At 43.5% G+C, this 24,571-nt stretch overlaps 1 protein-coding gene across 8 annotated transcripts in view; it reads right to left on the bottom strand.

Moving 5' to 3' along the window:
* LOC309521815 (rap1 GTPase-activating protein 1-like) overlaps nt 1–24,571 on the bottom strand; it is a 54,877-nt gene that overhangs the window by 15,914 nt on the left and 14,392 nt on the right. For 4 of the 8 annotated variants that reach the window (XM_082204769.1, XM_082204770.1, XM_082204768.1 and 1 more), the window contains exons 1-13: nt 20,091–20,310; nt 15,899–15,992; nt 14,894–14,929; nt 12,023–12,070; nt 9,385–9,423; nt 8,074–8,265; nt 5,752–5,855; nt 4,639–4,717; nt 4,122–4,175; nt 3,953–4,036; nt 3,004–3,104; nt 2,555–2,684; nt 1,618–1,773 (exon numbers count right to left, since the gene is read on the bottom strand). In XM_082204769.1, the coding sequence (XP_082060895.1) occupies nt 1,618–1,773; nt 2,555–2,684; nt 3,004–3,104; nt 3,953–4,036; nt 4,122–4,175; nt 4,639–4,717; nt 5,752–5,855; nt 8,074–8,265; nt 9,385–9,423; nt 12,023–12,070; nt 14,894–14,929; nt 15,899–15,992; nt 20,091–20,134 (1,161 nt within the window). In that variant the 5' untranslated portion in view covers nt 20,135–20,310. Of the gene's footprint in view, nt 1–1,617; nt 1,774–2,554; nt 2,685–3,003; nt 3,105–3,952; nt 4,037–4,121; nt 4,176–4,638; nt 4,718–5,751; nt 5,856–8,073; nt 8,266–9,384; nt 9,424–12,022; nt 12,071–14,893; nt 14,930–15,898; nt 15,993–20,090; nt 20,314–24,571 lie in introns of those variants that run through there. The other 4 variants (XM_082204765.1, XM_082204764.1, XM_082204767.1 and 1 more) reach the window with 3 other exon arrangements.

Raw genomic sequence — 24,571 nt, forward strand, 5'->3', positions numbered from 1 at the left:
AGAACTGCATATGTGCCCTGTTTCTCTTGCAAAGTCCTTCTTCAGCAGCCTGCCTCATCTCTGCTTCTTGGCCCTCCTCCTCTCCTGCCTCTGCTTCTGGACTGCTCTCTGCCCCAGCCTCTTCCTGCTCACTAAACCCTGTTACCTCTTCCGCTTCCAACACCTCCTCCTAGTCTGCTTCTTCTGATCTCTCTGAGCACTCATCGCCATCCCATCATCAGTCTCCTGGCTCTGAACCTTCTTCCCTTGGGGTTTCCCCAGCCAGTGCCTCTGCCGTCAAGCCAGGCCGTGACATCACCTTAACACCCCCTCCTGTTATTTATTCGAGTATTTGTCCAGGTTGCCAATATAGCACTGAAGTTAAGCTAAAACGCTTGTCATTATCTGGGTTGCTTTAGTTGACTTTCCCAAGTCATTGTGCTGCTTGGACACTTGATCACCAGTAGGAGTCATTGCTACCAGGAGTGTCACTTGTGTACACCAAGGTTCATGTGTACTTACACATGGATAAGAGAGGGAAATGCACACACTTCAAAGCGTCTGAGAATGACACAACTCCTTATCAGAAAAAGTACACAGAACAATAGAGGAGCAAAGGACTGGAGCCTCAGCTCTGCATATTTTAAGACTTAAGACGTGATCAGGTGAAATTTCACCTTGATTCCTGTTCTCTTCCGGCTGGAAGAAAAGTAAACCACTTTGAGGTTTTTGATTAACCAGGGAGTAAATTCCACTAAAATAAGTAAGTAAATAAAAGAGTTACTGACAAGAGACTGGCTAGTGCTCCACAATTTCGCCCCACTATAGCCAAGGATTAGAGAACCAATGCAAAGTTAAAAGAAAAAAAAGAAGTGGGCTAAGATTTAAAGTGCTGTAGTGCAATACAGGAGGGATGGGAAACCCTTTTCAGCCCAAGAGATATATTCCTTTCTGCACAACCTTCCATGGGCCACATGTTGGGGCGGTCAGGTAGCAGGGCTAGTGGCTAAAGCAGGCACAGCAACAACTGTTATTTTTTACCTGTGTACAGTAGGCTAGAGTCTAGGCACATTTAGACACCCCTCTCTATCCACCTAGGGAGCAGTGGGTGGCGCTGTGGGTTAAACCACAGAGCCTAGGACTTGCTGATCAGAAGGTCGGCAGTTCGAATCCCCGCAACGGGGTGAGCTCCTGTTGTTCGGTCCCAGCTCCTGCCAACCTAGCAGTTCGAAAGCACGTCGAAGTGCAAGTAGATAAATAGGTGCCACTCTGGCGGGAAGGTAAACAGCGTTTCTGTGTGCTGCTCTTGTTCGCCAGAAGCGGCTTAGTCATGCTTGCCACATGACCCAGAAACTGTACGCCGGCTCCCTCGGCCAATAAAGCGGTCACGACTGGACCTAATGGTCAGGGGTCCCTTTACCTTTACCTTTACCTCTATCCACCAATGAGGCAAGCAAGAAGCATTAGCACTCAAGGAAGGTGCAAAGAACGGCCAGTGAGAGGTGTGGCTGGGAAGGGGGTGTGGCTTGGGGAGATTCCCAAGGGCCAGCCAGAGGAGCCTAGAGGTTTGCTAGCCTTGCAGCAGAACTCTCTTGCACTCATCGTGAAAGTAGCAGAGTATTGACTGAGTGGACTTACCTTGTAGAGAGTCTCCCCCAGGGCGCTGTGGTGGAGCTGCACGACCACATAGGAATGCAGGAAGTTTGACGCAATCATGTCGGGGACAAAGGGAGTATTTTCGTCCTGGAAGACAATGGCCACAATATCGTTCCCAATGTGGCGCTTCCGCTGAAGCTGGAAGGGAACACGCAAGGGAACATGTTAAGAGGGGAGTTGGGCTTCCCAAATGCAAGCTGCCCAGCTTGGCCACTCAAGTCCACAGCACCCACCCCAATCTTAAACTCCAATCCATTTAAACTGTCAACCCAAGTGTGGCGCTTGCCTCCTAGGTGGGTCATAAGGAAAGGGTTAAAAATGGGTGTGATGTGATTGGCCAGTGGAAACTGATAGGAGGAGTTAGAGTGAGAGTTGGAGTTGTGTGAAAGTCAGTTGTGAGTTGGGAGTTGAAGAAGGAGGAGGGAGAATAGTCTGTGGGTTGGTTGAGTTGTGTGGTGAGAGAGTGAGAGCAATTGTTAGGTGGAGTCAGATAGATAGTTGGGATAATCAGTTTGAAGTTGTTAGGAACGAATAAGACAGTTAAGGAACTAAGATTAAGAAACTGCCAAGAAAAATTAACTGAAACCATAAGCTTGTTCATGCCTATAAAATAAACTTGATTATTTGTTAATGTTACCAACTGACTGGACTCCGTGTGTACCCGTGAGAAACGGGTTGGTGGCAGCGAAGAACGCAATTACAGTGGTGGCACAGGGTCAATAGACCATCAAACGTCCGGGGACCCTGTGTGATCGCCACACCAAGCAATCCCCAGACCAGATTATGGCCTCTTCTTTCCAATCACAACTTGCTCCAACAACCTTCCCTTTGTCACATCAACCCTAAAGTAGCTACCTGTCCGTTGCCATCACTCTAGAGGCTTATTCAATATTGTGTCCTCCATAGGTCCCCACGGTACCTGTTGGGCATCTCCCTCTGTGAAGGGCAACATCGTAGAGACATGGAACATGATCTCTTTGCCCCGGAAATGTGTGTAGATAGACTCGGATCCTGTTTGACCTCTAGTAACATCCAAGCCACCTCGGAAGCTGATCAGCATAAGGCAAGAAGGAGAAGGAGAGAGGGGAACAGGCAGAAGAAGAGATACCATGAACAACGGTAGCAGCTTTATCAAAGGCAGAAATACAATTCACAGAATGAATTGTGGTAATTGGTGTGTGCAGTGGTGTGTGAAAGCGGGTAGGAGGCCTAGAATTTCCTGGTGGTGGTACTGCCACTTCCCAGGACGAGACCAGGCAGGGCCACTGCTATCTGCTGCTATTAAGGCGATGAAAGAGTCTTTGAAGGAAAAATGGGCCAAGAAAGACAGCTTCCAAACCATTAGGTTTTTACAGCAGACGTACTCACCCACGGAAATCCTGCAACTGGATCCTGTCTCCAAGGATATCCAAAAACTCTAAGAAGCCCAGACTCTCTTCAGTATTACTGAAGACTTCTTCCTCTGTGGTCTATATAAAAGGAAACAGAAAACTGAAGGCCACCATTTCCCATTCGAGTTCTTGACCTATCCTGGAGTCCAATAACCAGTACAGTAAAGGTCTCTTTTGCACATGTGAGTGCATATGCACAAACACACACACACACACACACAAACAAACAAACAAACAAACAAACAAACACACTCTCTCCCCTTTCCTTTCACCTTCCTAAAAAAGCCACAATCCCTGTTTGCCAGAGCGGAAGGTGTGGAGACTGTGTGTATCTTTGACACTAGCAGAAGATAAGCTGAATAGGTTCTGAACAGATATTAGTCAGTGGTGGCCCATAGGCCATAGCCTATGGCAACCTAGGGCCCAAGGCCGCATGCGGCCCAATCACCTTCTCAATCTGGCCTGTGGATGGTCAGTGTGTTTTTACATGAGTAGACTGGGTTATTTGTGGGACATAGGAATTCTTCATTTTTCTTTTCAAAATATAGTCCGGCCCAACACATGGTCTGAGAGAAGTGGAAAAGGTTGCTGACCCCTGCCCTAAAGGGGTCCTTTCAGCAGGGACTTAAAGAGACATTTCTCAGGTGATGTCTACAGCTTGTTTTCTCCTCCCTAGTTGCTTGCATGTCACTTCCAAGTGCTCCCCTTCCCAGTTGCTGAAGCCAGAGGGAGGATTGGGGGGGGGGGAGGACAAAGGAGGGGAGATGATTAGCCAAAAAGGAGTGATGGTGTACCGGAAAGGAAGAATGGAGGATCACTGGACATGATGGAGGGGAACAAGAGGACATAAGGAAGCTCTTGCCCAGACTCCCCAAATAGCCTATGATAGAAAAGGGCATTGAGTGTGCATAAGAAAAGAGGTTTACCTGCCCAGGTTTTTGGTAGATGACTCCGAACTTGAAGTTATTGCTGATGACATGTTCATCAAATGCAACAATGAGTTGGGAAGCCTAGGAGGCGGAGAAACAGCCAGAGTTAGAAGTAATAACAGGCAGAGAAAGAGAGAGTTTGCATATGGGGCTACAGCGAGCCTACCTTGGGATAGAGCACTGGAAAGAAGCGGTCAACATTCACATCCTCACACAGCAGCTGCAGGAGGACAAGCAAAAGATGTTAACACACTTCCAGTGCAGGGACTTGAGGCACCATTTTCACTGACACCAATTGGATGAGCCTCAGTTATTTAACATGGCGTGAAAATTCACATTTGCAAATTTAACCTTTCAACAGTCCTGTATTTGCAAGGGATTTGTCACACACACACACACACACACACACACACACACACACACACCCAACTTATTTATTTTCTAGTTGATTTCATAGGCTAGTACTCAAGGATTCAAAATTGATTAAGTGGGATATAAATTTAAATTTAGGACATAAATTTGAGACTGTTTAACTTATGCTGCCTGGAATGGGTGACTTAGCAAAATGGAACCTTTTCTTTGGACAAGTAACTGAAAGGAATCAGATTTGGTTCATCGGAGGATTACAAGGCAAAAAGAACCCAGCAACTAACAGTAAAGGTGCTAGACCTGGAACAATGTACCTTTGCCATTTGGACAGCATTGGGAAACTCATTCAGGCAAGAAATAGGAATCAAGTCGTGCTTGGTACTGGTTCGAGACCTGCAACAAACAAACAAACAAAATAAATGCTAAGGAAACCAAGCAGCAACAACTCCAGCTTCCCTAGTACAGTGGTACCTCGGGTTACGTACGCTTCAGGTTACATACACTTCAGGTTACAGACTCTGCTAACCCAGAAATAGTACCTTGGGTTAAGAACTTTGCTTCAGGATCAGAACAGAAATCATGCAGTGGCAGCGCAGCGGCAGCAGGAGGCCCCATTAGCTAAAGTGGTGCTTCAGGTTAAGAACAGTTTCAGGTTAAGAACAGACCTCCAGAATGAATTAAGTACTTAACCTGAGGTACCACTGTACCCCAAAGTTCACAGTACCTAAAGCCAGCAAAGTTATTTTGGCATCTGTGACAGAAAAATCGCACCAGCCCTTCTCTACTTCCCTTACAATAAAAATACAGTAAATTAAATGGCTAATAATTCCCCACACTTTCATGACACCCAAAATCAGCTGTCTATCAGTGGGGTAGCTTTACACCCAGAAGGGGTCTATACCCTTTGGCAACGCAGCAGGCAATTTTAATTTTATTTTGCCCACTGAGTGGATAAATTTTAATTTATTTTATCCACGGACTTCTTTTTATAATTGTTATATATGCTGCAAATAAAGCTTGGTAATCAAGTGGTATATTAAGCAGTAATTTAAGTATTTTTTAAAAAAAATATATATTAGATTGGGTGCCCCAAATAAGACTTGTTAGCCTTCTCAAACATCAACAGTTGTGGACTTTTCCCAAAGCAAACATGAGGGAATTTCTTTTTTTTAAAGTGTGCTGGAGGCAGTGCTGGGTGGGGTGAGGAAGACAAGCACTTGCCAAATTAATAGTCAAGGGATTATTGGCAGCACCTCCTATTTATTTTTAAATGTAATTTTGATTTGCAAACAGTTCTAAAATTCTGGTGACTTTTTTGTGTGTGTGAAAAGTTGCAAATAAGCTTAGTTAAGACAGCCATTGAGAGATAGAGAAGCACCTGAAAAGTGCAATCATTTCACAAGGTTTGAACCAAAGGGCTGTTTTACCTCAGAAGCAAGCGGAGGTTGTCTTGCTTTTCGACTTGTTCATACTTCACGGAAAGGACCAAGTAGCCCAAAGTTGTGTCATTGGCATAAAAATTATGATGTTCCTGAGGAAAAGAGATATTGGAATAAGGGATGTAGAAGCAAGAGACTCTTTTCCTCCTCTAGCAGCCACTGGGCACATGTAATATTTTGAATTCTGGACTGCCTTGAGGTAATATGAGAGGAGACAGGGGAAGTCCTAGTAGGCTGAATTGGGGCGGAAGGCATTGGCATGTTGCTTTGTATGTAGTAATGCAGGTGTGTGCGCTGAGGGTGTGTCATGAGTTCACTGCCTCTCTCCAGCATCACGGACACAATCTTTGAATACTGGTGGTATTTTCAGGGATATAGCTTCTGCCATTTTTATGTCATTTTTCTATTTTCCATGCTGTGTCTGTTCCCCGTCCATCCCCTTCTGAGCTGACCATACTTAGGATACAATGGATGCTCCAACATATAGAAACAAGGCTTTTGCTGCCCCCTCTTCCACAGTGATCTGTGGTTTTCATTGTACATATAATTATTGTATAAAGGTAAAGTTACCCCTGCCCGTACGGGCCAGTCGTGACCGACTCTGGGGTTGCGCGCCCATCTTGCTTAAGAGGCCGGGGGCCAGCGCTGTCCGAAGACACTTCCGGGTCACGTGGCCAGCGTGACGAAGCTGCTCTGGCGAGGCAGCGCAGCACACGGAACGCCGTTTACCTTCCCGCTATAAAGCGGTACCTATTTATCTACTTGCACTTAAGGGTGCTTTCGAACTGCTAGGTGGGCAGCAGCTGGGACCAAACAACGGGAGCTCACCCCATCGCGGGGATTCGAACCGCCAACCATACGATTGGCAAGTCCTAGGCACTGAGGTTTTACCCACAGCACCACCCGCGTCCCTAATTATTGTATACCACTTGGATATTTTAAATGAAATTAGTGTTTTTGTAAATAAATACTTTCATAAGATAGTATTTTCTGTTTGGTTCATTTTTATACTGGTTCTAAAATAGTCTGGAATAAAAGGTGTGCCCTTAAGGCACACCTAATTGATTAAAACTGATCTTCATCGATTAATTGACAAAATATTAAGTTGATCAGAAGACACCAATAATTAACAATTAAACTAGCAAATTACTGTTTTTCCGTCTATAAGACGCCCCCATGTATAAGACGCCCCCTATTTTGGGGGTCTCAGATTTAAGAAAATGGGGGAGATATATCCGTGTATAAGACACCCCCTAATTTTTGACATTATTTTTTAGGGGGGAAACCTAGACTTATACACGGAAATAAACGGTAATTGTGATGTGTTTGGCACCATCTCTTTGTAGCTTTAGGTGATCACAGAAAATGTTCTTCTTCTACCTGGCCTTTGGCAACTGTACTCAGGTTGTTACCGTTCCCCTGGTTGAAATCTGGTTTTGTTGATATGTATGGTATTTTGCAGTGGGACTGTTTTTCTTTGTTTTGTTTTATTGTACTAGTTTTTTCTACATGTAACTCACCCTGGGACTTCAAGGAGAAGGGCAGGCAACGAATATAATAAATTTTAAAAACCTGTGTGCCCAATAAAATAATAGTATTTATTTATTTTAAAATATTTTAATGACGCAATTTCATTCCAAAAAAAAAATCAAAGCACTTTACAGCAAGTGTAATACAATAAAAACCACACAGCATTAAAACAGATCACCAGCTGACTATTATGGTAAACGTTTTCCTAGACTGTCTGCATAGCCCTGCATGCAAAAAATAAAATAAAATAAATGTTTTCAGCAAACGTTTGGAAGTTAGGGCTTTTCCACACCTCCCCTTGTCCTGTTGCTTCCCCCTGGGGAAAACCGCTCTTTAGCACTCAGTTGGAACAAATGGCAATTCGGGTTTCCCCCAGGTTCCCGTTTGTTCCAATCTATTGCTAAATAGTGCGGTTTCACTTGGAAAGTGGGCAACTTTCAAATGTGAGAACCGCTCAGACCATGCTTTCTAGGCACAGCACAAGTGGAAGTATGGACAAGGCCATAGTTCAGAAGGTGCCTGCTGTATGTCCCCAGCAGTGGGCCACAAAGACTGAAGTTTCATCTTCATGTTGACGTCAAATAAGCCTCACCAATTCAAGGGACAACCAGAAACACTCCTTCAGATGGGCTCAGTGATCTAGCTTAGGATATAAGGGTTCAGGTGACCCCCTTAAGGCACCCAGGACCCAAGTTGTTCAGGGCTTTGTAAATGGATACAAGGACCCTGAACCCAGCTCAGTAGCAGATGAGCAGTCAGGAGCTACAGAACTTCTCTTACCTTTCCCAGGAAGTGCTTGCGGTACAACTTGGCTGTTGGGTCACACTCCAGCTTCACTTTGCCACTGCAAGGGGATGGCAGGTCATGCAATTCTGGGCCTGAGATGGGAAGGTTGTGAGAGGTCCCTTCGATCCAATAGCCCCCAAACTGGGGTAAGATAATGAGAGGGTAGGGCCACCCTCTCCGTAACACCTGTCCAGAAAGAGAGATGTTGTAGGATCAGACACGAGCAGAGGATCAAAACAGAACAAATCTTGATCTGTTGATTTCTCTCTTTTTTATATAAAAAAAATAGTTTTTATTAAAGATTTTCTTTGTTTACAAAAGAACATGCATTGTCTCTTTTTCAGGTTGTAAACTCTTTTCTACAGATCAGTTACAAATCTTTTCTACAGATCAGTTGCATTTTCGGCACAAAAATATTAAAATGAATCCAAACTATAATTTCACATGCACACACACATCTGAAACAAAAGTAAACCTTCAAAATCAAATTCAGATTCTATTCTGGTCAGAGTCTACCACAGAAAATGAGCTTTCCCCTGTCATCAAAAACATAGTACGAGCACCCAGAGAAGCAAATCAAATATTGATCTTAATAGTAGGACAGGTTCAGGCGGGAAATGACAGGAACTGGTGAAGCCGTTTAAAAAATGGTAGAATGTGGTCTGGCCATCCAGTCACAGCTGCCACCTGCACTATACATTTAAAGCAGTAACATACGACTTTAAACAGTTATATGGCTTCCCCTGTAGAATCCTGAGAACAGCAGTTCCATTAAGGATGTTGCGAATTGTTAGGAGACCCCTAGTGTAGTGTAGTGGTTAAGAGCGGTAGACTCGTAATCTGGTGAACCGGGTTCGTGTCTCTGCTCCTCCACACGCAGCTGCTGGGTGACCTTGGGCCAGTCACACTTCTCTGAAGTCTCTCAGCCCCACTCACCTCACAGAGTGTTTGTTGTGGGGGAGGAAGGGAAAGGAGATTGTTAGCAGCTTTGAGACTCTTTAGGGTAGTGATAAAGCAGGATATCAAAGCCAAACTCTTCTTCTTCTATTCCTCACAGAGAGCTACAATTCCTAGAGTGGCTTAACAACCAATCCCTCTTCCCAGGGAACTCTAGGAATCAAAAGGAATAGGGGGTCTCCTAACAACTCTTAGTACAAAGACAAATGAAAGCTTGGAGTCATTAAATGCTGTCAGTTCAAACTAACACCTGATCCACAATTTGAGGGCGTACGTGAGCCAACCTCATTTTTTAAAAAAAACGAATAAATTTGAACTCAAATCTTGGTTGGTTTTGCTGCGACTCACCTCATGGATGCTTGGGTAAGGGATGTACTCCTCTTCTCTCTGAAAACCCAAAGAGGTCATATGGGGGTGAGGAGCTGGGGATTATGCAAACTGCAAAGTAATGCATAGGCTTCCAACATCCTATCACATGCATCCCTGCCTCCTGAGTCCAAATACAGTGGTGCCCCGCAAGACGAATGCCTCACAAGACGAAAAACCAGCTAGACGAAAGGGTTTTCCGTTTTTCGATGCGCTTCGCAAGACGAATTTCCCTATGGGCTTGCTTCGCAAAACGAAAAAGTCTTGCGAGTCTTGCGATTTTTTTCCCTTCCCCCCTTTTTCTAAGCCGCTAAGCCGCTAATAGCCTTTTAGCCACTAAGCCACTAAGCCTTTAATAGTCGCTAAACCACTAATAGCGCTAATCCGCTAAGCCGCTAATAGGGTTGCTTCGCAAAACGAAAAAACCGCTAGACGAAGAGACTCGCGGAACGAATTAATTTCGTCTTGCGAGGCACCACTGTAAGGATAATAATTGGGCCTCTCAGTTCTTCCACCCAAACTATATGCATTTGTGGATAATACAGTGTGTGTGTATATATATATATATATATGCAGGTTTTGGTGTCTTCGGGTGTCTTCCCGTGTAAGAGTCGGGGTGTCTGTGCGACGTTTCGACGAGGTCTCACTCGTCATCTTCAGGCTGGTGCTTTCAGCTTCTTGTTACTGGAACAAGAAGCCGAAAGCACCAGCCTGAAGATGACGAGTGAGACCTCGTCGAAACGTCGCACAGACACCCCGACTCTTACACGGGAAGACACCCGAAGACACCAAAACCTGCATTCCTGTACCCGTGAAAATCTACGAAAGCATATATATATATATATATATATATATATATATATATATATATATACACAGTGGTACCTCGCAAGACGAATGCCTCGCAAGACAAAAAACTCGCTAGACGAAAGGTTTTTCCGTTTGCGATTTGCCTCGCAAGACGAATTTCCCTATGGGCTTGCTTCGCAAGACGAAAACGTCTTGCGACTTTGTTAAACCGTTAAAACCGTGCTTCGCAAGAGGAAAAATTCGCTAGATGGCAAAACTTGCGGAAAGAATTAATTTCGTCTTGCGGGGCACCACTGTATGTGTGTATATATATATATATATATATATATAATATAATGACAGTATATATAAAAATATATATAAATACAGTATATGCAGGTTTTGGTGTCCAATATCCTCAGAAACCCAAAAGACAAAATCCAGCTGGAAAACCAAGGGGTCTATGAAATACCCTGCAAAGTCTGCCCAGCCACGTACATTGGACAAACAAACAGACGAATAAATGCACGTATCGCAGAACACAAGAATGCCGTCAAAAAAGAAGAAAAAACTTCCTCTCTTTTCCAACACATGAAAGAAACAGGACACGAAATTAATTTTGCAGATTCCAAATTGCTCTTTAACATGGAACATCACCACAAGAGAATAATCATGGAAGCCATCGAGATAGAGAAACACCCTCACAACATGAACAAGCGTGACGACACGTCCCGCCTGCCAGACATCTGGAAATTAGCCCTCCCCACAAAAACCGACACCAGAACCAGAGGCACACAGAACGCCGTCACCAATCAACCACACCAGACCCAAACCCAGACCCTCTCCACAGACATATTACAGACTCCATCCAGTAGCCAAACTATAGTGGCACCTCCGGATGCTGCACCCCCCTGCAATCCCTACACAGATCTGGCTGGCACAAGGCACAAAACCACAGCTCGCCCCTATACACGAAGCCAAGCCAGAGCACAACTAAATGCAGCACAGCCATCTTCTCAGAAAAACTCTTCACAAGCTCAAGAGGTCAAGACACGAAAGCTTTAGCAACTAATCTACACTTAATGACCCACCCAGTGGTATTCAGAATATCACTCATGAAATCACCCAAGATATCCCTCTAGTAATTAAGGAACAAAAGAAGAAAAGGCACACTAATCTAGGAACTTCCTCTCTGCCCAGAACGTTGGAGGCTATACACCACACCCCTCAACAGTATTTATAGGAACTCAAACACCAGACTCTGCTCTGTTCCAGTAACAAGAAGCCGAAAGCACCAGCCTGAAGATGACGAGTGAGACCTCGTCGAAACGTCGCACAGACACCCCGACTCTTACACGGGAAGACACCCGAAGACACCAAAACCTGCATATAATGACATTATATATATAATGACTATTCCCCCAGCTCCCTGTCTTCCTCATGAAAACCCTCTGGCATTAGCTCTTCCCTATCCTTGCAATTCCCATCTCTTTCGCATATATTTGTTACATTAGTTTGGCTCACCTCCTAGTCCCTTGGCTCCACAGTTGAAACCTACATAAGTGGAAGGCTGCCATTCACTGATACAGGGACACACTCAAAGCTGCAATTCAGCTGGGAGCAAAACACAGTCCTGCTGTCTTGCTCCTGATTCCCAGCTTGATAATATATGCTTAGCCCTATCTGGGCCTCATTGATCCCTCTCTGGATGTTGGGAAACAGCTTTTTATACCATGCATTATAAAGACAATGTGAGGATCGGCTCTTACAGTTGTCATTTTTAGTACTAAAATTCCATTGGAGGGTTCAGTCGTATAATTGCTGAACTGACCTTGAGTGGAGCTGGAAGTGAACACCTTTGCTCATCCAAACGACTTTTCTAGACAGAGAAAAAGGCAGAGTGAAACTGCACAGCCCAGTATGTCTCTCCTTTTCCCTTTCCCCTCCACCTGATGCCAATATCCCCCCTGCCAACCCGCCCACCCTTGCAACACAAGTTCAGATTTCTGCAGCTGAGAGCAAGATTCTCAACAAAGTTTTAAGCCCTACTTCTGGATATGGCCAAAGTTAAATTGCAAAAAGAGAACAGCCAGCATACCTGTTGTTGCTACTTTTTCATAATAATTAACTGTAGAATATCATCAACACAAACTGAACAAACAACTCCCTTGTTTGCAAAGCAAAAGGATTTGTGCCTTTGGCATACACACCTAGGACACACAAGCCCATTTCACCATTTACATAACAATAGTCGCTCAGTGTGTAGAAGGAGTAATCAGAAATACAGGTGAATCTGGGAAATAATCACATCATATAATCTAAAATACTGTAAGCAGTGGGAGAATGGAGCCCCTACACCTCATTCTGTCTTATTCTGGCTGAGATCCATTGCTTTAGGAAAGGGAAAGAGCATGATGTTTTGCAACCAAAACTGCTCCCAAATGTTCCCCTCTTATCCAGGTGTCAGAATCAATCCATGTTCTGCACAGTCCAAACATCAAGTTAAAGCCTTGCTGGATATAGAGGCATTCATACACACATCTAACTGTTTCTGTTCAAGACACCTAGACAGGTATCAGCGTAGTTTTCCAGTCCTACCTGGTTACTCCATTTCCTTTCCTCCTCTTAGACTTGAGAGTTTAAGATTAAAAGGTAAGGTGTGTGCACCCAATTATCCAGGTAGCAAACACATTTGCCGTACACTTTTCTGATAAAAACTCTTTTAATTACATAAGTGTACCCAGACATGTGGGATGCGGGTGGCGCTGTGGGTTAAACCACAGAGCCTAGGACTTGCCGATCAGAAGGTCGGCGGTTCGAATCCCCACGACGGGGTGAGCTCCCATTGCTCAGTCCCTGCTCCTGCCAACTTAGCATTTCGAAAGCACGTCAAAGTGCAAGTAGATACCTTCCGGCGGGAAGGTAAACGGCGTTTCCATGCGCTGCTCTGGTTCACCAGAAGCGGCTTAGTCATGCTGGCCACATGACCCGGAAGCTGTACGCCGGCTCCCTTGGCCGATAAAGCGAGATGAACGCCACAACCCCAGAGTTGGTCACGACTGGACCTAATGGTCAGGGGGCCCCTTTACCTTTTACCCAGACATGTAAAACTGCTATGTGTTTTAATCTGTAATTTTAGCTTCTAACACACCATCGTTTTAACCTTGATCTTTTTAACTATATCTATCTATCTATCTATCTATCTATCTATCTATCTATCTATCTGTTGCTCAGACGCTGTTGGGATTTTTTTTTTTTTTTTGCACTTAAGCAGAATGCAAGTTCTGTTAAATAATAAAAAAGAGAAAGTTAACACGGCATAATGAGAGAATGCTGAGTTCGCTTTGCTAGCACAAACAGCCGCACATAGTGACAACAGAGAGAAGAAAACACAAGCAGGCACGGACTGGTGGCAGGGAAGGGGGATTTTGCTTCACATGTTCCTTACGTCAGAGCTCCTGTGCATGCGGCCTCCGGCACCTAGCAACTAGATAATTGCCAGCTCTTGCCTCACCACCAGCAGTTTGGCGCTGCTGGTTCTCTGACGCAATCAACAAATCATATAGGCTGCGGAGTGCCATTTTTAGTTATTGCCTCTGTTGCAGTTTCTGAGCCAACTGGCAATAGGAACTTAGCCTCCAGCCAGGGGTGGGGCAGAGCAGGGATGCCAAGGCACTCCTACAAAATATTTCATCCCTAGAACCGTGGGGTTAAGTGTATACATCCTTGGCCGCAAATGAACGTTAGCTGACAGAAGCTCAGCGGAAAGAAACCCACCCCAGTTGTAACAAGCAGGAGCAAGGTGTGGTAAGAATTCTTAGGTGTCAAATATAAATGAAATGTTCATAAATATACAAGGCAAACACATATATAAGTATATAAGCCACGTGTCTGACATAGTACAGGAGAGCAATCCTGAAGTCATTCTGACTCTCCGAAACTGATCTCAAATATTTTTCTGTTAGGAGAAAGGCTCCCCATTGTCTTTTGCTTACAAATCCTGTCTTAAGGGTGTATTTGTGTATGAATAGGGTGAGCCTGTGACCTGGATTCAGGAACTAAAGTATTTGCCATCACAAAACAATGGCCAGGCTGCCCAGGTAAAGCAATCAGTGACCAATATCAAGTATCCTCGCAAACAGGGCTTCTGCTGTAGACGGCCTCCTTCTGTGATGTATGTATGATGTTTTAGGGGGGCTGGTCTTGGGCTACAGGGTGGGCAATTTCAAAAGTCTATATAAGGGCTTATGCACCATTGGTCTGGGTTCTCCTCTCCCTCCTGCATGTGGTGAGTAGGGACCCTGTTGCAACAGATAATAAAGATCAGGCTTACCAGCTGCTTTGCTTTGCAATATACTCTGTTTGGCCTCTGTTATTTTCTCCTACCATTAGGGAACCCACTTAAGGACTCTATATGGGCTCTTGGATACCCCATAAGGGAAAAGGAGCAGTTTTTTTCTTATAACAAGGGGAAGAGATAAATACATTTTCTGAATGGAGGTAAACAAGACTGGTTAGCAGAAGGTGCTGTAAAACTGGGGGTGGGGGGTGGGACAGGACAGGACAGGACTGGAATGAGAGACAGCAGGTTTTTACACGACAGCAGTGTTGCAATGGAGGTACAATCTCACAGCAGATTTAATGCATAGAAGGTGAGTCAGCACAAAGAAAGCTGAAACTTGATGGAATAAGCACACCATACCTGCATTTTTTCAATCATTTCAAACAAATCCACTGCCTGTGAGAAATAACAGGAAATAAGAAATGAATTTCCAAGGTCACAAATTTTGATCGAGGTCTCTGTAAATGATGAGACTTTTATTCTTTGTGACATTATATGATGCTTAATATTTTGCCCTTTACACGTGCCCCAAAACTTGAATCCGCAAGGCTCTTCATAAGATTGAGACTTTCTCATCACTGATGTTAAAATAAATACTTATCTTCACTGTTACAGAATTAGGCATGAAAGAAAAACTATTGCATAAACTCTAATTATTCAGAAACCAGACTGGAAAAATAGTACTCACATATTCTAAGGTCTTGTGATTTATGAATCTTTCACTTTTTAAAAAAGCAATTCATCAGTATCACCTTTATTATTCAGATAGTAATTTATCTGAGGAAGAGTTTCCATACCAGTCTAGAAGTTTTCCCATCTAAAAGCACAACCCTTACTACTTGTTCTGATCTCACCAGGGGCCGCACGTGTATTGAAAAGGGATTCTCTGTATATCCCTAGCTGTAGGAGACCTGCACCAATTAAACAGTGGTGTTTGTGCAATTCACCAGTCCAATTCAACAGTCAGGACCAGGGCTGGCTCAGAACGTTTTGCCACTTCAGGCAAAACAGAAAATGCCACTCCGCCTACCGCCGCCACCTCTTCCTCCACAGCTCCCTACGTCTTACTTCACAGACCTCCCCACAAAGGTGGTGGGGGAGTAAAAGGAGGCTGTGGAGGAGCAGACATTTGTGGGTGGAGATGAGGCAGTGGCAGAGGTGGTGAGCAGCACACTCACTGGAGGCAAGATCTGCTGCGTAAGGCAACTGCCTTACCTCACCAAATGGGCGGGCCGGCCCTGCCAGGACTACATGCACACCAGTTGGTTGAGAGAGCTGATTCAGTCCACACCCTTACTCACTGAATACCTGACTGCAAGGATTCTAGTTGTTGGTTTTTTAAAGAAGGATTCTGCAGCCTCTTACCTTATTTTGAACAGCTGGATTAAGGGCAGCCTGAGGATCCTGGACAGGTGAATCTAAGGTGTCACTGATGCAGCGCTCTGCCTCATCAGTCCTCCTGCATGAAAAGGAGACACAACTCTAATCGGAGCACCATAAAATCTCCAATGTGGCAGGCTGATCCTCTATCCCTCCCAGATGTTGACACCCACCTTTACTTACAAGCCTAAGAATTGTTATGCTTGCACTTCGTAAGACCCTTGGGCCCACACTTTCAAAATCAGTGGAGAATGATCATCATATTATATTTCCAAGAAAATATCGCAGCTGACAATGGGTTCAAGACCAAACCCCAAAATCTCAACGATAACTGAGAAATGTAACACCCCGTTCCCCCCCCACCCTGCCCCTGATCAGGCCAGTTAACACAGGTATATGTTTGTAGCATTTTCCACATAAGCATATGCCAGAAACTCCGGACAGAAAACAGTACCAGGCTTATCTGCCCAGTGAATCAAGTTGTTGTTTTTTAATGCTAACCTAGAAATCCTCTAGGACAGTGTTCGCAGTGAATCCTAAGTGATCCCTACTTCCATGCTTTTACTTGTAAAATTCCCTCCAGCCTACTGCTGCACCCCACTTTCCATTTTAGTACTGGCAGCCAAGCTGCCACATGCTATTCCTTCTACCCCTTCGGTGGTTCCACTGCAGTTTCCTTGTTATGTCCAAATAGGACTCCACACAGACACCTCTCCCGGTCTTCCATCACTTTGACTTGGCTCAGCTAATTCTTGATCCCTTCTTCGTCATGCCTGGTAACAGCTGAGTATTAGAATAAACTTGAACTACAAGTGTTGTGTTCTGCTTTGCTATAAAAAGAGAAAAATCCTAGAAATCACACCGGTAGGTTTTACAAAGGGAAGATGTGAGTTCTGTGAAAGAGAAACAGGCTTGGAACAATTCCCAAAAGAGAATTAAGTCAACAGACTTCCATAGCATATGTTTCTTTTGGTGACCTGCTGTTAGTCCAACAGTTCACTACGTGTGTGTATGTGTGTATGTATCTATACACATCTACCTTGGTTCTCAAATGTAATCCGTTCCGGAAGTCCGTTCCAAAACCAAAGTGTTCCAAAACCAAGGCGCACTTCCCCATAGACAGCAATGCAAAATGGATTAATCGGTTCCAGACTTTTAAAAACAACCCCTAAAACAGCAGTTTAACATGAATTTTACTATCTAATGAGACCAGTGATCCATAAAATGAAAACAATAAACAATGTACTGCAGTCATACAATCAATCAGTAGCCGCGAAAACAAAAACGCAAAATAAATAGCAAAAACAGACAGACCTCAATGTAGCACTCAAATCAGAGCACGTTCTGCGTCCGAAAAAGGTTCGCAAACGGAAACACACTTCTGGATTTGCAGTGTTTGGGTTCCAAGTTATTTTAGTACCAAGGTGTTTGAGAACCGAGGTACCACTGTATATGAATGAGTAAAATGTGTTTGCAGGACCCCAAGAGTTTTTACGACATAAATTATCTTACTTGATTAGCCACACAATAGCAGAGTCTTTCCAAATTTTAACAAGAAACAGAAGCATAAGGAATGCCATGTAAAATAAATTATACCCTGATCCCAGAAGTCACATGACAGTAAATAGCGAGTTACAAACTCCTTGGGCAATAAACATTAGCAGTAGCTGGGGAATACTCTTGGAGGCCATTTACCAAAACAATGAGAGAACTCATCTAGTTTTATAAGACCTGTATCTGAGTGTGACTCGGCTGCCCAGAGAATGCCAGGGTGCACAACTTCCCACTTTCGGTACCATTACCATTTTAGGGACTGGGCGACTCTGAGACTCAGTGTGACATGCATTCTGTTTGATCTTAAGTGACCAAACTGCAGCTGAGATATTCTGAGAATCTATCTGCATTAATAGAAGCACAATGCAGAGGTAGAAATCAGTTTCCCCTTCAACATCTGTTTCTCACTGATGATGGTAATACTGAAAGACGGTAATATAGAGGCAGCACAGCAAGGGGTAATTACTGCTTCCAGTAAACTCACTTAGAGGCTTTCCTGAAAGAACCTGAACATTCCTCCCAAACAAATAAGCCCAGGAAAAAAATGCACACATAATCACAATTCATTTACATGGGTTAATAATTAGGGTCTTATGCAAATTAAGTTGCTCATTGCTTGCTTTGCAATGTGGATTTAAAACATCTGGGGAATCAAGCCAAAACAGCTGGACAACTAAAACTCACCCAGGTACAAATCCCAGAGGCAAGCTCTAAATCTATTGCAGTTCTTTTTAAAGTTGCTAGCTTGGATTTGAAACATTACTGGAGCCCTGGAGCCAAGGTGGGCTAGGAGGGGAAGCCTTCATGCACGGAATGATCAGAGTAAAGGATGGGAAGAGCCAATAGCAAAATAGAAAATAAAAAAACCTTGTTGTACTACCTCTAAAGTATACTAGCTTCTCAAGTCTTTAAGTATTTGTGAAAACTGCCAGAATGTGGTTTTACTGGTCGGTATATCTAATTGACAGCCTTATATAACAATATATAATAAACATTTTATGACACTTTTTCAGTGTTCAAAGTGCATCACACACATTATTTAAAGTTATCACCTTCTTATATAGCTGCAAGGCTGAGCAATAGCATATAGCCACGCTAATCATGATTCTTCCTATGAAATCCTGGGAATTAGGACACATATAATTCCCAGCATCTTACTAAAGGACAGTTCCCAGGACTCTTTGAGGATAAGCCATGTGGTTTAAAAATGCTATTAAAGTGGTTTAAAAATGCTATTAAGTTGGTAGTGTGTGGATAGGACTTGTGGCTCTCAAGATGTTACCCATCAGATAAAAGCCAGCATGGCAAATGGGCAGGAATTATGGGAGTTGTACTCCGATAACATCTGGAAGGTCATAGGTTCCCCTTCCTGAGTTTGTGGTTAAAGTGATATTTGAATTGCCTCACAGTTCACAACCTTAGCCATAATACAGTCCTGTGACTCGCAAACTCCAGATACCCTTATTATAAACCAAAATCCAGGTTTGTAACCACAAGAGGCCTGTGGGAATTGAGGGATATTCCAGGCCCTCCCCGGAATATTCCTATTTCATGAAGGTGGAGAAAGAGATGTGATTCTTTTTCTTATGCTAATATATGGGTGAAATGTGTAGGCAAAAATTATCTATACTGCACCTTTAAAGCACATTTGAAGCTCATTTTTCCCCCTCTAAGAAATATGGGCACTGTAATCTACCTCTCACAGAGTTACAATTCCCAGCACCTTGAACAAACTACAGTGCTCAGAACTCTTTGAGGAGGAAAATGTGCTTCAAAAGTACCTTGTGTATGCACTCTTAGTTGCTCAATAGGGAATAAAACTGCTCTCAGTTCCCAATATTCTGGCTGCTAAGAGAGTAGAGCAACACTGGGATTACTTATATATTTAGACTTTATAACCATTTAATTTTACTACATCCACATCAAATAACTTTGAGCATACTTGTTTCTTGATACTGGCTGCTCTGCATTAACGCTCCTTTCTCCCAGTTTACCATTAGGCCCCCTCACTGAAATATTTCTGGCAACAGGCCTGCCCAAGTCCTATGAAATTTCAGTGAAATATTTAGCATTTCACGTTCCACAGAATACCATGGTACCGATAGGACTATTCTCCAGATGCGATTTTCAGCTGTGGGTCTATAGAACTCCCCTTTTCTGCTCTGAAAGCAAAAGTCTTGTGAGAAATGACTGTTTCCCTGTCTTTGGAAATAACTGTGTACAACAAGACATCTTTTCGAAAACCAAGAGGAAGGGGAGAAAGAGGGGGGAAAGGAAGACCTAAAGATTCAGGCATTGCATGCTGGAAGGCGAGAGCAATCCAGCTCACTCCCCTTCCCAAAAGACTCGAGGAACCCCTCATTCTTCTGGAAGTTCCCCCAAATTTTCGTAAATGCAAAATAAATCCAGCACCCTTCTTTTCCTGGAAGATGCAGCAGGAACAGTGGCGTAGCGTGGGGGGTGCAGGGGGGCCCGGCCGCACCATCTGGGGGTTAGGGGGCGCAAATCCACGGGTTAGGTGGCGCAAATTACTTGCCTTGCCCCGGGTGCTGACAACCCACGCTATGCCACTGAGCAGGAAGGACATGCAACAGGGTCAGCCAGAACCTGTATAGGTACATACCCTTCACAGACTCCAAAGGTAAAGCTACGCTTCCGAGAAAACATCCTCGTCTCTCTGCCAACTGTGGATTGTTTGGCCTCCTGAGCACAGGCGTCTCCTCTTTCTGTGCCAGCATAAACTCGCCACCCTGTCTCCAGAGGCTACAGGATTTGTCCCCAAACCACTATTCCCCTTGCTTTAAAACAAAAAATCCTCCAAATCTAAACTGCTATTTCCTTTGCTCTCCTGAGACACACTTCAAATGACAAAAATAAGAACAGCTCACAGTTAGGGCTGGATCTACACAGCGCAAGGGCAGGAAACTCCTGGGGAGACACGGCAGGTTGTCAGGAGGGCTAGAGAACAACCAAGGAAGAAGGCGAGAGAGAGTCAGAGGGAAAGCAAGAAATGAAGGAGGCAAATATTTTGAAGAGGAAAATGAGAAGGAAAACCGAAAACCTAGCATCTCCTGGGCAGGGAAATCCAGATCTCCATGAAAAAAACATCATGCTTATAATTGTATGTCGAGGGCTGTTGTTTGAACAGCAATACTATAGTGGTTTGTAGCATGATGTTACAAAAGGGAGATGGCCTGAGAAGTTTTGGCAAGGAGGGAGACAGAGGAAAGAGGAGCAAGGAATGAGCAGGGAACAATTTAGTTGTCTATCTTTATTATGGCAGAAGAAAACGAGCCAGATCACCAGGAGATCCACGTAGAAGACTATGCCCAGTCTCAGTATAACTTCACTATTCAGCAGTTTAATGCAGGCATTGAGCAGCACAGAGGTCAAGGTTAAAACTGAAGTACTGTATAGGCCAAAGACAAAACAGCAAACTAGTAGTCTTCCTAACACCATCTTCCGGGTCTGCTCCTGCCCTCCAGGGAGAAGAAGAAGAATTTTATTATTTATACGCCACCCATCTGACTGGTGCCACCTGCAAATACAGCCCCCTACCAAGTTACCCTGGTTGATTGTATATCAAATGCTCTTAAGAAGTCCAGAAGAATGATCATTTCCCTGGTGCAAGCAATCTTCTGGAGTAATAATAATAAAACTGGGCTGAAAACTTAATTGGGAGGAACCAAAACAACTGCCGTTATTGAAGAAAACTAACATGCAAGTTTTCTAAATGCTGGGGTGGTGGTTATTTCTTTTATATATAGGAACAAATAGTCTTAGGCAGTGCTTTTTTCTGGGGGTACGCATACCCCTAAACATCTTGTGGATCTTTGTACTTTTGCCCATTTACTGTATTTATTTTCCCCGATCTGAACTATAAAATGGTGATTTTCTTGCGTCAAAATTAGAGTACCCCAAAACTTTTTTTTTAAAGAAAAAAAAAGCACTGGTCTTAGGAGAGTAACCTTCAGTGATTACAGCTGTGTGCACACCATTTATTTAAAGCACATTTATAACACATCCCCTCCTCACTGCAAATAACCCGGGGAACCTCACAATTTCTCAGGGGCCTGTGAAGCCTCTGAGTGCGCCCGCCTCCCTTGCAAGCCAGCCCTTATCCACCGCCGGCTTTGTCCTGAGGTGCTTATAGATACAGTACATTTCTCTCTCGAAAAGAACATAGAGCGGAAGGAGGAAGTGTGACGCTGCTCCCATTCCACTTTCAGCTCTGTGTTGCTCAAGGATCAGTTCAGTTCTTGAATAGCTGGGCAGAAAGTGGAGCGACTGAGAGGGCAAGAGGGGAAACAAAGTGATCAGGGAGCCGGAGAGAAGGAAAATAGCAGTTAGGAGGAGCAGAGGGGAGAAAGTGAGGTGCCACAGGAATCAGGAGAGAGAATATGAAATGTCGGGGGGGGGGGGAGTGTGTAAGCACATGCATACATAAATACACACAAGTCAAATCTAGCAAAACAGATCCCCTTGGCATCACATTTTTTCCCACAGGGTTTATCCCCCTCGCCCTGCCACCTCAACCACCATTGAAATGCAGACCCCACCTGTCTCTGGTGCCTGAGCCATCAAACTCCAGATCTGGTGTTTACCAACAATGCCATCGTACACAAATATGGATCCTTACAGATCCTCACAATTTTTCCCTCAGAACCACCATCAAATGACCTGTGTCCAAAGATGTGCTTTGTGATTTATTATTTTTAGAGATTTTTCAGTCAAAATATGCAAAATCATGGAGATCAAGCAGGATTCATGTCTGGCTGGGATTAATGTTTCTGTGGTGCTCACAAGCATCAGATCTGTGATTTTTTTCCCCCTCTGCAGTCTGCTGAAACAAGTTTTGATTTGATGGTGGTTTTTGGTGGACCCCATGCAAATTTGTTTTAATTCTGCTGGATCCAACATTTAGCCAGCCCCCATAGAAAAATAGTGTGTGCATGTGCACATGAAACATATTCTATGTTGAGGGGAGGGAGAAGGTACCACAGGAGAAAGTGCCCACAATGGTCTCTCAAACTTTCAAATTCTCTCAAGGGGCCAAAAATATTGGCAACCCCTGGTTCACCACCTCAGTTCCCTGCTTTATACGTAATGCTAAGCCCTAGTGTCCTTAGCCCAACTATGACTACGTATTCAGCCTAGCATACTAACCATGGTTTGTTTTCCGCGAAACTAAAATAAGCTTATGGTTTGTTGCTGGTTTGTTTTAACCATGGTTTATGTTCTAACTTAACAATCTTGTTTAACCATGGTTTGTTTATAGCTAGCCACCCCACCTCAAGTGCTCTTCAGGTTACAAAACCGTGAGGCAAGAGAAGCTGGAAAACAAAGCAAGGTTTGGAGAAACAAGCCATGGCTTCTTTGTTCGTATATGAGAAGACTTGTGGTTTGTTGAACATATCATGTTAAAATAATGGCTAAGTTGTGTGTGAATGGAGCCACTGAGAACTAGAGATTCCCCCCCCCCTAGTTTTTCTATTGAAATTTGTTAGAATTTTATTGATTGGTTGATTGCTACTTTCCCCTGCTCATTTATCAGAAGGAACATCAAAAGTCCTTAGTAACAGCTTGATCTCTTTGAACTCCTCAGCCCAGGTATGAAAATAGTCTGTGCGCTGCTGAAGGGGGAATCAGGGACTGGTATATCAATGAAGCCTTATTAACAAGCCTGACACATATCAATTCACTTCTCTTCAGCCTCTTGTGAATGGTTCTGCAGCCTTTCCCTATTTCCTCTCTCACAATGCATGTTTATTCAGAAATAAGACCCACTATGGTCAATGAGGCTTACTCCCAGGTTAAGTGAGCATAGGGTTGTTGCAAGAGGAGTTGCTTCTTGAATCTTGATCCTACTGCTTGATGATAAAATCCCTTTGAGGTATTTTTTCCCTGTTTCCCTGCCCCAGCTTTATTGCTATTAGCCACATCATTGCAAAAAGTAAAATGAGCAAATACCGATAATTAAAACAGAGTCACCACCAATTAAATTTATAGTAGTCATTGAGCAGCAAGAGAACTATGTGAACTTTATTTTCCTCTGCCAACGAGAATGAGTAAGATCTCATTAGAACAAGAATGGTCCACAAGATACCACAGCAACAGCAGGACATTCTGGATTAAATATTAAACAAAGTGGTAATTTAAGATACTGGACATGGATGAGAAACATCCGGACAGATGGGAATCAATAGAATTTCCGCTGCCTTCTAATAGTCTTGCACAATTTCTACAGGATTTTTAGGAGTCCAAAACCAAGATAACCCTCTTCCAAAATAATAAAAGGGTCTATGGGTAGGCAGCAGCAGCAACAACATGTTGGTGAATAGAGTCGTATGTGCTGGGTCGTCTAGCCAGTATCCCCTAAACTGTTCCGCTGCCTCAGTGCAGTGGAGGATGCTATCCCATCACAAGGGCAAAAGTAAGACAACTATCAGTCCTGATGGTGTTACATGGAATAGAAGGGGATGCCATCTTGTTCTTTGTTTCAGACAGCAAAATCTCTTGGGCCAGCCCTGTTGAAAATGAAGTAATGCATACGCTTACCTCAAGCCGACATGCTATGAGGGAAAACTAATTCTCCAAGTGGTTATTTTCATAATGCTGCCCTGAAAATAATTTTATTTGAAGAGTGTGGTGGTGGTGGGAATCTATAAAGTAAATAAATATTCAACCCGCCCAGGGGTGGGGGGCACAGGTATAAAACAGTGGACTGTTTAAGACCTCCAAGTGAGATCTGAACCAGATTTTTTTTAAAAAAAATGATATTTATTGAAATTTTGCAGATAATAAAAGGTTACAAAATTAAAAATAAGAAATAAAAAAGAATAACAATAATAAAAAAGAGATACAAAAATACAAAGACAAAATACATAAAAAGTAAAAAAAAGAAAAAAAGAAGTTAAAAAGGAATCAATATTTTCATGTCTTATATTTCATTTACTTGTTTCCTGACCTCCTCACACCCCCCTTTTTTGTATTCCAGTTCACATGGTTAATTCAGCAAATCCTTACCCTCTATCATTTATCTTTACTCAATATCTTAACCTACTGAACCAGAAATTTATTGGCTCACAGTGCACTACACAGGTT

The sequence above is a fragment of the Podarcis vaucheri genome (genome assembly GCF_965113315.1).
Source record: "Podarcis vaucheri genome assembly, chromosome: 17".
Taxonomy (NCBI): Eukaryota; Metazoa; Chordata; class Lepidosauria; order Squamata; family Lacertidae; genus Podarcis; species Podarcis vaucheri.